The sequence below is a fragment of the Otolemur garnettii genome, unplaced genomic scaffold, assembly GCF_000181295.1.
Source record: "Otolemur garnettii isolate 467f Iridium unplaced genomic scaffold, OtoGar3 scaffold00022, whole genome shotgun sequence".
In the NCBI taxonomy this organism is placed as follows: Eukaryota; Metazoa; Chordata; class Mammalia; order Primates; family Galagidae; genus Otolemur; species Otolemur garnettii.
The window spans coordinates 17,213,751-17,227,161 of record NW_003852417.1 but is presented as its reverse complement, the minus strand read 5'-3'; the positions used below and the strand labels follow the sequence as shown (position 1 = coordinate 17,227,161).

Sequence of the window (13,411 nt, the reverse complement as noted above, 5' to 3'; positions counted from 1 at the left end):
ACCAGGGCCTGTAGTCCCAGCTACTTGGGAGGCTGAGGCAAGAGAATAGCTTAAGCCCAAGAGTTGTGGGCTGGGTTTGAACCCGGCAGCCTTGGTGTATGTGGCCAGCACCTACTCCCTGAGCTTAAGCCCAAGGTTGCTATGAGCTGTGATGCCATGGCACTATACTGAGGGCAACACAGTGCGACTCTGTCTCAAAAAAAAAAAAAAAAAAAGAAAGAAAAATGAAATGATGACATATTATACACAATGTTCTGCATCTTGTTTTTTTACACTTAACATACCTTCAAGATCTTAGATCTTCCATTTTAGTATGCAAAAATCGGTCTCATTATTTTTAACAGATGCCTAACTTTCTCCAGCATTTTTGGTGACTGACTGCCTGTTGAAAATATGAATATCAAGGTGCAATGGCATGAGCAACTTGAGAGGGTGAGGCAAAAGATTTAACTGGCATGGCAGACCCAATCTCTTAAAAAAAAAAAAAAAAAACAGTTAGTGGGGCCTGGTGACATGCACCTATAGTTTCAGCTACTTGAGAGGCCAAGGTGGGAGGATCACCTGAGCCCAGGAGTGTGGGGCTACAATGAGCTATGACTGTATTGCTGCACTCCAACTAACAGAGTGAGAGCTCATCTCTTAACAAAACAAGCACATAGGGCGGCACCTGTGGCTCAAAGGAGTAGGGCACTGGCCCCATATGCTGGAGGTGGCAGGTTCAAACCCAGCCCCGGCCAAAAACTGCAAAAAAAAAAAAGCACACAAACACACACACACACACATATATAATTAAACATTACAATAATCTAAACAGAATAGAGTAACATAAACCTGGTTACCAAAGCCCACTGTTAGCTTTAGACAGACTAACCTGCACTTGGGGACAGAAAAGCAAGAAAGGTCAAGGAGAAGAACAGTTTTATTCTGGGGTGTTTGAGGTTGGTCTAGCATCATTCTGGTTCCATATATATAGGCAAAAAGCCTATAAATAAGCTTTTAAATGGTTCTATTTTGTGAAGGCAAGTTTGAAGTCTTCTGTGAGTTAGAAAAGGAAAAAAAAACCTGGATAGAACGCCATATGAGGCTTAAGGGCCTGGTCAGTAGAAGTGATTAAGGGCCTGGCTTTGTGGGGGCAGGCCTGCAGGCAGGTACCTGTGTATCTCGGGATGACTGCCACCAGATGGTCTGTTAAAGGTCCAGCATTCAAACAGCTTATTTCCCCAGAACCTTGTTTTGTGGTTCTGTTTTTGATTTCTTAACATAAGAATAACTTTGGATAATGTTAGTGAAGTGGTTATCAGTTAATCTGTAGCCCAGTAAGTGCCAGGCAGTTTAAGGCCTGGGGCTAAGGTTTAAGTCATATGTTTAATGATTAATTGTGTGTACAGGTATAGTATTGCCTATATAAGCTTTGGTGGAAGAAATAAAGTTGCTACAGGCCTGAGCGAGCTTGTAGTCTTTCCTTTTTGCCATACAATTTCAATGTAGGCTTAACCTCTGTGGCACCACACCACGCACCCCATTAACAGCAACACATATACTTGGGGTTGTACTATGCCAGGGTTTTGGACCAGCCCTGTGAACTCCAAGTCTAATAATTCCAGTGGATTGCAAGCCCTTCAGAATGCTCAGAATCCACATTGCCAGCATTCAAATTTCTAAGAAAGCATAGAAACAACATACTTGTCTTTAGAAAAGGAAAAGATATCTCTATTGGAAGCAAGCTACCTACATAGGCCTACCCTAGGCTTTCAAAATAGGGCTGTTTGAAGCCAAAACTACATGAGGCCTGTCCATGAGGAAGATAAAAAACAAACTTTGCCGTATTATTTCACCACTGGCTTGAAGACCACTTTCGAAAGTACTTCAAAAGAAGGAATAAATAACATGATCATTTCATACTTACGAAGTGCCTGACAGCAAAAATGGAGTCCGGACACCGTCCACCACCACTATATTCCTTACATTGGGTTTGGCTAAGGTCTTCTTTGATTTGGTCTGGCCAGCTTTAAGATAAAGTTCAAAGAACTACTAACTAAAACATACAAAGTCAGATGATGTTTTATATTTTAAAAATAGTCTAAGAAGAATTACATCATTCAATGCAAACCTATTTATTAAACCATTTCAGTATATAAAAATGGCTGAGAAATTGACTAGCATTCATAAGTTTCCAAATAATAGATATTATTTGGAAAGTCAAACAAAGTTTATACCTACTGATGAGGATAATTTTGCCATTAACAAAACTGTTCAATAATCTGTGTTGTCATCTCCCTAGTGATAAACTGTGCCAGTCAGACTCTCTTTAAGCAAAAAAGCATGGAAAGAAATACCAATTAGGGGAAGCTGAAAAGATGCCATGAGAAGAACCAGAGCGATGATAAACTGAAGTCACCTGTAAGCCAGAATTTATAAACTATAAGTGAGTAAAGAAGCCAGCAAGAAGGGTGAGGAAGGATAGAGAGAAGCAGAAAATCCAGGAAAGGAACAAACACATGACTCAAGAAAAAGTCAGCTGCTTGCTTGGCTCCTAATACCTTCCCTGCTGGAGGGCACACAAACGCTCTCATCCTTGGGAGTCAATTACTTATGATACAAATCACTTAGCTTTGTGGCTCCCTATATTGAAAGGGCAGAAGAAGGTGGCCTGGGCAACATAGCAAGACCTGGGCTATGGAGAATCTGGAGAGAACAGTGTCTGACGTCAAAAGCAGGAGAGTCTCAAGGAGAACAAGATGCTCAAGGAGATCAGGGACTGAAAACAGGCCACTAAATTCAAAGATTTGCAAATTTCTGTCTGACCTTGGACAGAAGAGTGATGAGAGGAAAAGGCAGAAGACACACTACCATGTCACTCCGCTTTTTAAGAACTGATGATAAGTTTTTTATATACTTTTAGATAAAATTAAAATTACTCTCTAACAAATTGCCTGCTTTGCTTTGGTTCCACCTTAAATAGCCAGAAGTATTCTCCACTGCTCCCCCAAAGACCGGAGGGCTTGCCATTCATGTAACACAATGAGAAGACCCCCCCACCCCCGTCCCTTATAGCCAAGTTCATACCAACCTCCTTGCATTTACTCATGTATCCTCCCATCTGTGTGGCCCCTTTTTGTCCATCTAATTCTTAGCTATCTCTTGGACCTGGTTCACGTTCCATCCTCTAGTAAATCCTTTCCTGAAAACTATAGTTACCTATAGTTCCTGCCTCTGAACTTCCATGACAACCGCTAGGGCAAAAATGGGCCATTCCAAACAATTTAACATATTGCAAAGACATTAAACAAGCTACTTTAAAAAAAAAAAAATTTGTTCTTCTTTACATCCTGAACAGTTAACCCAGGACTCTCATTCTGTTTCATATGGACAATGGCTCCTAACTACATCAAAACTTTCTCAAGGGCAGATAATACAGCTCCATTTTATATATTCCACAGTGCTATGGGTACACAGCAGCAATAAATTATAAAAATCTGAATTGGAATTTAAAACATCTGGGTTCCAGGCTCTGCTGGGACAAACTTTTTTGACTTGCAAATACAGAAGCTAGACTAGATGACCTCAAAAGCTCCTTCCAACTACATATATACTATGTCCTCTATATACAATTAAAATCAAAGAAGATAAAAGATGTATCATGTATTATACAACTATAATACACACATGTGTGTATACAGAGATAGATATCAATACATAGATATAACCATTAAGTCATTCAAAATTCCCATCACACACATTTCCAGTCTGTCAAATCACTAAAAACACCAAATCCTGTACCCTTCTATTTTACTTCTTTCATCCTAACAGCTGCGTCAAGCAGAGATATTCACTTGTGCTCCAAGAGGAATCAGTTTCCAAATTACTGCCACCTAAAACCTGCCCAGCACAGGCACATGCCTGCTCTTTCCCCTCGGATCAGCTGGTCACATTCTTCTGCCTCATCATGTGCCGTCCTGCACTACCACCATCATCAGTGTTAACAAAAGTTACTTGTTGGGCACTATGTTAGTCACTGAGGACACAGAAAAGCTAAAGACTCACGAGGGCTTACAATATCTTTGTAAGAGACATAAATGTCAAGAATAGCTACAGAGCAGCATAAAGAATAGTCTAAATGCCAGATAAATGCCTTCCTCTGCTGGTAATCAGAGTGACCTCTCCCACTTGGCAAGGATCATGTCTATTTGTGTGACTTTGCAAAGCAAAGATGTAGGTGACCATTAGAATTAGGGAAAAGGTGAAATAAGGCAGAAAGAAGTTATCTTCATGGGGCTAATAGAAATCTATATTCTGGGTGGCCCCTGGCTCAGTGAGTAAGGTGCCAGCCCCATATACTGAGGGTGGTGGGTTCAAACCCGGCCCCGGCCAAACTGCCACAAAAAAATAGCCAGGCATTGTGGTGGGCACCTGTAGTCCCAGCTACTCGGGAGACTGAGGCAAGAGAATCACCTAAGCCCAAGAGCTGGAGGTTGCTGTGAGCTGTGACACCACAGAACTCTACTGAGGGTGACAAAGTGAGACTCTGGCTCTAAAAAAAAAAAAAACCCAAAAGAAATCTATATTTTAAGCCGCGCCCGTAGCTCAGTTGGTAGGGCACAGGCCATATACACTAAGGTTGGTGGGTTCGAATCTGGCTCAGGCCAGCTAAAATCAACAATGACAATTCCAACAAAAATATAGCCGGGCATTATGGTGGGCACCTGTGGTCCCAGTTACTTGGGAGGCTGAGGCAAGAGAATCACTTAAGCCCAAGAGCTAGAGGTTGCTGTGAGCTATGACACCATGGCATTCTACCCAGGGTGACAGAGTAAGACTCTGTCCTAAAGAAAAAAAAAAAAAAAGAAATCTATATTCTAGTTAGAATTTAGGGGGCACAGGAAATACATTTGTTACATGACAACATAAAACTCTCTAGTTGGGATTAGTCAACAACCTCTGAGAATATACCGTATGTAAAATAATACAAAAATATCATCTTGATTTAGATTTAAACATTAATACCATGTTTCCCCGAAAATAAGACCTACCCAAAAAATAAGCCCTAGCAGGATTTCTATGGATTTGTTAAATATAAGCCCTACTCGATAATAAGACCTAGTGATTTTGGTGCAGAGAGGAAGATATCCCCTGATTTTTTTTTTTTTGAGACGGAGCCTCAAGTTGTCCCCCTGGGTAGAGTGCTGTGGCCATCACAGCTCACAGCAACCTCCAACCCCTGGGCTCAAGCAAATCTTCTGCCTCAACCTCCCAAGCAGCTGGGACCACAGGCGCCCGCCACAACACCCAGCTATTTTTTGGTTGCGGCCATCATTTTTTTGTTTGGTGGGCCCAGGCTGGATTGGAACCGTCACCTTAGGTGTATGTGGCTGGAACCTTAGCCACTTGAGCCACAGGTGCCGAGCCTTTTTTTTTTTTTAATTGTAGTTTGGCAGGGGCCAGGTTCAAACCTGCCACCTTCAGTATATGGGGCCAGCGCCCTACCCACTGAACCACAGGTGCCAAGCCTAAATTTCTTTTTTAGATGAAGAAACTAATAAAGCACAGGAAGGAAAGTGTCCAGTTGAAGCCCATACTGTCCAGAAAGGACTAGAAGAGAGTACAGGTTTTCTGAATCCTGAAAGATACTTTTTCCATTAATTTATTATACAAATAGAACCAAATATAAACCAAAACCAGAGGCATAAACAATTGTACAAAACAATACAAAATGTAGGCAAGGAGAAAAATGTTAAGCAATTTATCAGGGTGTTTTTCACACTAATCAGTAAAGATAATTACCTATAGTAGATTCTACAGTAAGAAAGCCTAATTGACTGGGTTTACCAAGGGCCTAAATGACCACATAAAATCAACAAATTTCCTTACCCTTTTATTTCATATTGACTAAACAACCTTCTTTTATTAACTAGTTCCCCAATCACCTCTATTTCAGGAATGGGTTCTCTTGTATATGGGATAAAAAGAAACTCATCAGTAGAGAAGCATATCACTAACAGCAAAGTTTCAAAAGTTAACTTTTGGTTCTACAAAGCTGCAAGAGTTTTTGTTTGCTAATCATCTGCAGGACTGACAGCCAGAGGGTAAACATGCTGACCAGCACAGTTTCTGGAACTTACATGACTCCATCAATTTCAAATTCCAGAAAGCAGTCTCCTCAATCCCAATCCTAAATAACGTAATATCATTATTGATTGGCCCTATAATTTTTAAATTTGAAGACAATAGTAATGCTCATGTTGCTTATAAAAGAGGGGAGAACTAGCAAAATTGTTCTGGTTTTTATCCAGAATTCACAAAATGTAGATTTGGAAGCTAATGTTTATTTTACGAACTATTAATAAACTCCCGTACCTGGGGCAGCTCGAAGCTGGGAGGAACAGCTCAGACTTCTTACAGCTAGAAGACAAAACAAACTATTTACAAAAAGCAATACCATTCAATGTCTGCGTAAGATGCTTATAAATCCAAATCTAATCTTAACAAAGAAAAAAATTACACTTACGTAATCTGAGGGTCCATTTTGATGCATTAGGAAGATTTTTTAAAGTGTAAGTCAAGATAGTAGTCATTCTGAAATCTAAAAAGAGAACAAAAATATATCCTGGGTTAGGTGAACAAATTGTAGCTTGTAGTGCAGTCTATGAATTCTGATAACTTCATTCATGGGTACTATAAAACTTAATCTAGTATCAATTGTGTTTATTCTAGTAATATTGTAATAGCTACACTGACGCAGCTTTCCCATTGCGCCAACCACTATTCCAAGCATTAACCATCTAATCTTGACAATGATCTATGAAGTAGGCATGATTATTACACTCTTTGTGAGAGATGAGGAAACTGCAATATAAAGGGAGTGAGTTGCCCAAAGACCCATAGCTACTGAGTGGCAGAACTGGGATTTGAACCCAGGTAGTCTAGCTCAGAGTTTGTGCTTTTTCTTTAGTGCCAAAGAAGTAGAGACTTATAGGCATGATTGTGAAACCACCAGGGTAAATTTCATGATTCGAAGGTTGTACTGGGCATACGAAGAAGGCTTCGTGGAATATTTGCCTTTGAAAGAAATACATACAAAAGTATTTAGAGATGGTGAACTCTCACGTCAGCAACTTACTCTCAACTTCTGCTAGAAAATAAGTTTGTAGGACTGCACTTTCAGCTTTTTTCTTTTTCTTTCTTTCTTTCTTTTTTTCTTGAGACAGTGTCTTACTATGTTGCCCTCGGTAGAGTGCTGTAGCATCACAGCTCACAGCAACCTCAAACTCTTGGACTTAAGCGAGTCTCTTGCCTCAGCCTCCTGAGTAGCTGGGACTATAGGTGCCCACCACAACGCCTGGCTATTTTTTGTTGCAGTTGTCATTGTTGTTTAGCTGTCCTGGGCCAGGTTTGAACCCACCACCCTTAGCACCCACTGTGCTACAGGTGCCAAGCCCACTTTCAGCCTTTTTCTAAGTTTGATACTATACTCTTTCAAATAATTAAAAAAAGAAAAAAAAAAGCTTTTGAGGAGACATAAAAACCCTATGTATTTAAAAATAATTAAAATAAATTAACTATTTCCCCCACACCAAAAAAGACTAATTTTGTAACAATGAGTTTCTACAAATCACTAAGAAAAAAAAAAAGCAGACAAATAGGATATGAACAGACAGCTCACAGAAAAGGAAATACAAATGACTCGTAAATATATGGAGAGATGTTCATAAGAAATTCAAATTAAAGGCTCAGTGCCTATAGCTCAACTGGCTAAGGCACCAGCCACGTACACCTAAAGTGGCGGGTTCGAATCCCCAGTCCGGACCCGCCAAACAACAATGACGGCTGCAACCAAAAAATAGCCGGGTGTTGTGGCGGGCGCCTGTGGTCCCAGCTACTTGGGAGGTGGAGGCAGGAGACTCGCTGGAGCCCAGGAGTTGGAGGTTGCTATGAGCTGTAATGCCATGGCACTCTACCCAGGGGGACAGCTTGAGGCTCTGTCTCAAAAAAAAAAAAAGAAATTCAAATTAAAACACACAGATATAACTGTCAAATTAGTGAAGACTCAAAGGTTTGATATACACTGTATCAGTAAGAGTACATATATCAGACACTCTCATACACTGCTGCCAACACTGTAAATTGGTGTAATACCTATGGAGGGCAATTGGGTAATCATCTGTCAAAACTTCAATGATACCTAAATTTTAATCCAGCAATTCCACTGCCATGAATTTATTTAATGGATATTACTTACACACATGAGATATGGCTACATTGTCACTATAAAAGCAAAAGATTAGGATAACCAACAAATAGAGAAATGGTTAAATAAACCATTCTACAGCAACCCAGTGAAATAATATGCAGCTATAAAAGATAAGTAAGTGACATGCATTAATATGGAACCATTTATAAGCTAATTTTTTTTTTTTTTTTTTTAGAAAAAGCATACAAATTTATCTCATGTGTACCCATGGAGGAGAATCAGAGTGATTGTTCCTCCAAGTTATATTATTACATGAAGATGGCAAGGTGCAAAATAGTGTGTACAGCATGCTATCATTCATGCTAGTGATAAGGAAAAATAATATTTACATTTCCTGGACCAGTATAAAATACCCCTGGAATTACAAAATAGCTGTCAAAAATAACTGTTGGCTAGAAGGAAAGGAATTTAATAATGGAGGACAGGTGTAAAATGAAGACTTATCATTATACATCTCTTATAATTTCTTAATTTTGAAACACGGTTTAATTTACCCACACATACACAAAAACCCAACAACCAAAGAACTCACAAAATTTGCTAATGAAGGCTTTGGTAGTCATCCTCCAAATTGTCCCCCAATAATCTCCTCTTGGCATTCATACTCTAGTAAAGTTGCCTACCACCCTATAGCACAGGCGTCCTCAAACTATGGCCCACAGACCACATACGGCCCACCTAGGACATTTATCCGGCCTGCCGGGTATTTCTGCCTCTGCTGCCTGTCCTGCTTAGCAGCCTACTCATCCCAGGGCCTGCAGTCCATGTCTCCAATGGTCTGAGGGACAGTGAACTAGCCCCCTATTTAAAAAGTTTGAAGACCCCTGCTATAGCACATTTGTTCTGCATAAACAAAAGAGTATGTCAGAAGTGATGGTATAAAAGATACTCTAATTTCTGTCGTGGTAGCCCTCTCTCAGATCACTCACTCTGAAAGAAGCCAGCTGGCATGTCTTGAGCAGCCTTGTGAAGAGATTCACAGTGAGGAACTGATGTGTCCAGCCAACAGCCATGTGAGTGAGCTTGGAAGAGAATCCTTTTAGTGTGAGGAACTGACATGTCCAGCCAACAGCCATGTGAGTGAGCTTAGAAGAGAATCCTTTAGTGTAGGCAAACTTTCAGATGACTCCCACCCTAGCCAACATTCTGACTGCAATCTCATGAGAAACTCTAAATCAGAACAACCCAGATTCCTGACCCTCAGAAGTACATGAGATAATATGTATAGTTTTAAACTGCTTCATTTGGGGGTAATTTGTAATACAGCAATAGATCATATAAAAGTCTTAAGGTTTGGCAAGATGGCGGCCAAGTAACAGCTTCCTTGCAATTGGGCACAGTGAGCCTGGGGAGAGAAGAATCTGGGCATCTCTGGCTGGTGAGATCTGCCCAGAAAGATCCCTTTTGGGACACAGGGAGTCAGCGAGAGACTTCTGGACCCCATGAGGAGGACAAAAGCAGTGGAGAACTGTCAAGTGTTTGCATTTGTTTGTTCAGTCTAATCCCGGCAGCAGCTGTAAGTATAGCAACAGTGAGATTGCAAACTGGAAAGGCCAAACCTGTGAGCTGTTTTGATTTCTTCTGGACTTGGCATTCATTTGAACTACCTTGGGAGAACTTGTGGAGGACTTTAAGCATTGTCTAGGGCACCAAACTGAGCCACTGAGCCAGATGGAGTTAACAGTGTTTGGCTGTGGGCTGTGTGGAGCCATTGTGGGAGAATTACCCCAGCAAGCTCTGCCCTCAGGGTCCCAGAGCAAGGATCAGGAGGGAACAAGTACACAGCGTTGGCCCTTAGGGGCATAGAGTGAGACTGGTTTTGACATACTGGGTAAGTGGATAGCCACTTCAGGAGTGATCCCAGTGATAAGTGCTTTCCTGGGAAAGCTTCTGGTTGGCCAAAGTTAGCAGTTTAAAGTGCCTTTTAAGTGAGCTGAGGAGTGATTTAGGCACTCTACCCTGCAGGGTTTGAGAAATCAGCAGAGGTCTCCAGTCTCCATCATGTACAGCCATTATCAGCATGCTGATTAACATCTCATACCCCAGAAGATCACTGGTTGCCCAGACAATATTCAGCAAGATATTTAAACTGCTTTGTTTTTCTTTCTTGTTTTTTAATTTCAACATTTTCTCTATAGATTTTTTCTTTTTTTTCTTTTTTCTTCATTTTTCTAGTTTAAATATAATTTCCCATTGTTGCCTTTTTTAACAATTAGAACGTCATTTTGCTAGTGTTTCTACCCTTATTATTTGTTTTTTTCCCCAATTTTATCCCATAAAGTTTTCTATTTGCTTGGTTTGATTTATAGCATTTCTGTCTTTCCTCTCTACTTGGTGGAGGTGGGGTACTATGTCCAAACAGGCTAGCAAAGATCTGCTGACCTCAAGGTAACCATCCAACAGGGCACCCCCAGAGGTTGGGGGTTTTTTAAGTTTGGGTCAAAGTACCCTACTGTACATCTATACTGCTCCTGTCTCCTTCTTTCTGTGCTTCTCTTCTTTTTGTCAATATTCCCTTTTACCCACTCCCTCTCCTTTCTCTTTTTTCTTTTTTGCCTTCTTCCTCTTCAATCTTCTCATCCTTCTGGTCCTGTACCAAAAGGACTCATCAAAACCCTAGTTCAGGCTCGGCGTCTGTGGCTCAAGCGGCTAAGGCGCCAGCCACATACACCTAAGGTGGCGGGTTCGAATCCCCAGCCCGGGCCCGCCAAGCAACAATGATGGCTGCAACCGAAAAATGGCCAGGCGTTGTGGCGGGCGCCTGTAGTCCCAGCTACTTGGGAGGCTGAGGCAGGAGACTCGCTGGAGCCCAGGAGTTGGAGGTTGCTGTGAGCTGTGATGCCATGGCACTCTACCCAGCGGGGATAGCTTGAGGCTCCGTCTCAAAAACAAACAAACAAACAAACAAACAAAAAAAAAACCCCTAGTCCAGAGGCATAGTAACTTAAAGAGCAAGAGGAAGTGAAATGGAAAATTAGGGCAAGAAAACAGATAAAAGAAATCACTCATGAGGAAGAATCAACAGAAAAATCCTGGCAATATGAAAAACCAGTCCAGAGCAACCCCCCCCCCAAATGGACTAGTGAGGTAGCTACTGCAGAGGATTCCACCTATAAAGGATTCCACCTATAAAGAAATGTTAGAAATGACAGAAAGAGAATTTAGAATACAGATGATGAAAACAATGAAGGAAATGATGGAAATAATGAAGGAAACTGCTGATAAAAGTGGAAAATAACCAAAAGGAAATCCAAAAATAGAATCAAGTAAGAGATGACTGATATGAAGAATATAGAAAGGATATAGCAGAGATGAAGGAAATAAAGCAGTCAATTAGGGAACTTAAAGATGCAATAGAAAGTATCAACAACAGATTAGATCATGCAGAAAAAAGAATCTCAGAGGTAGAGGACAAAACTCTTGAGATAACTCAGATAGTTAAAGCGGTAGAAAAGAAGAGAAAGCAGAACGTTCACTGACAAAATTATGGGATTTTATGACGCGTTCAAACAGGGTATCCCAAATGGGGAAGAAGAATGCCCCCAGGGGAATGGAAGCCATACTAGAGAATATTATAAATGACAATTTCCCAAATAGCACCAAAGATTCTGACACACTCCTTTTAAAGGGATATGGGACCCCAGGTTGCCTCAACTCTACCCGAGGTTCCACAAGACACATTGTGATGAACCTGTCCAAAGTCAAGACCAAAAAAAAAAAAAAAAAAAGATTCTTTAAGTTGCCAGGAGTATGTGCCAGTTGACCTATAGGGGCAAATCCATCAGGGTGACTGCAGACTTCTCTAATGAAATTTTCCAAGCAAGAAGACAATAGTTATCTACCTTTGATCTACTTAAACAGAACAATTTCCAGCCCAGAATTCTATATCCTGCAAAGCTAAGCTTTAAAATTGACAGAGAAATCAAATCATTTACTGATATACAAATATTGAGGAAATTCGCCACAATAAGACCAGCTCTACAGGAAATACTTCAACCTGTTCTAAACACTGACCATCAGAATGGATCAACAGCAAAGTAAGAACTCAGAAATGAAAGGATAGACCTTAACTTCCACACTGATGCAAAAGATAAAACTAAGCAATGGACTTTCACAAAATAAGATGAATAGAACAGTACCACACTTATCAATTACCTCAATAAATATTAATGGCTTGAATGCCCCACTGAAGAGGCATAGATTGGCTGACTAGATTAAAAAACACAAGCCATCCATTTGCTGTCTGCAGGAAACACACCTAGCTTCAAAAGACAAATTAAAACTCCGAGTTAAAGGTTGGAAAGTCAATTTTTCAGGTAAGCAGAATTCAGAAGAAAAAAGGAGTTCTAATCTTATTTTCACATACATGTGGATTTAAAGCAACTAAAGTCAAAAAAGACAAAGATGGTCACTTCATATTGGTCAAGGGAAAAATACAACAAGAAGACATTTCAACTCTAAATATTTATGCGTCCAGATTCTTGAAACAGACCTCATTCAGTCTGAGCAATATGATTTCCTATAATACCATAATAACAGGGGACTTTAACACTCCTCTTACAGAGCTGGACAGATCCTCTAAACAGAAATTAAACAAAGATATAAGGGACTTAAATGAGACCCTAGAACAACTGTGCTTGATAGATGCACACAGAACACTCCATCCCAAAGATAAAGAATATACATTCTTCTCATCACCCCATAGAACATTCTCCAAAATTAATCATATACTAGGACATAAACCTCAACACAATCAAAATAATTGAAATTTTACCTTATATCTTCTCAGACCACAAGGCACTAAAGGTGGAACTCAAATCCTACAAATACATTCAACCCCACACAAAGGCATGGAAATTAAACAACCTTCCGTTGAATGACAGCTGAGTGCAGGAAGGAATAAAAGAGGAAATCATTAACTTCCTTGAGCACAACAGCAATGAAGACACAAGCTACCAAACCTGTGGGATATTGCAAAAGCAGTCCTGAGAGGAAAATTTATCACTTTAGATGCCTACATTCGAAAAACAGAAAGAGAGCGCATCAACAAACTCACAAACCATCTTATGGAATTGGAAAAAGAAACAATCTAAGCCTAAACCCAGCAGAAGAAAAGAAATATCCAAAATTAAATCAGAGGTCAATGAAATTGAAAACAAAAGA

The 13,411-nt window shown here is 40.3% G+C and overlaps 1 protein-coding gene across 2 annotated transcripts in view; it reads right to left on the bottom strand.

Annotated features, from left to right (window-relative positions):
* Positions 1 to 13,411, bottom strand: part of HADHB (hydroxyacyl-CoA dehydrogenase trifunctional multienzyme complex subunit beta) — a 47,344-nt gene that overhangs the window by 25,328 nt on the left and 8,605 nt on the right. Inside the window, exons 2-5 of one of the 2 annotated variants that reach the window (XM_023511876.1) lie at positions 9,178 to 9,333; positions 6,506 to 6,580; positions 6,355 to 6,399; positions 1,907 to 2,006 (exon numbers count right to left, since the gene is read on the bottom strand). In XM_023511876.1, the coding sequence (XP_023367644.1) occupies positions 1,907 to 2,006; positions 6,355 to 6,399; positions 6,506 to 6,580; positions 9,178 to 9,307 (350 nt within the window). In that variant the 5' untranslated portion in view covers positions 9,308 to 9,333. The remainder of the gene's footprint in view (positions 1 to 1,906; positions 2,007 to 6,354; positions 6,400 to 6,505; positions 6,581 to 9,177; positions 9,334 to 13,411) is intronic. The other variant, XM_012803776.2, reaches the window with a different exon arrangement.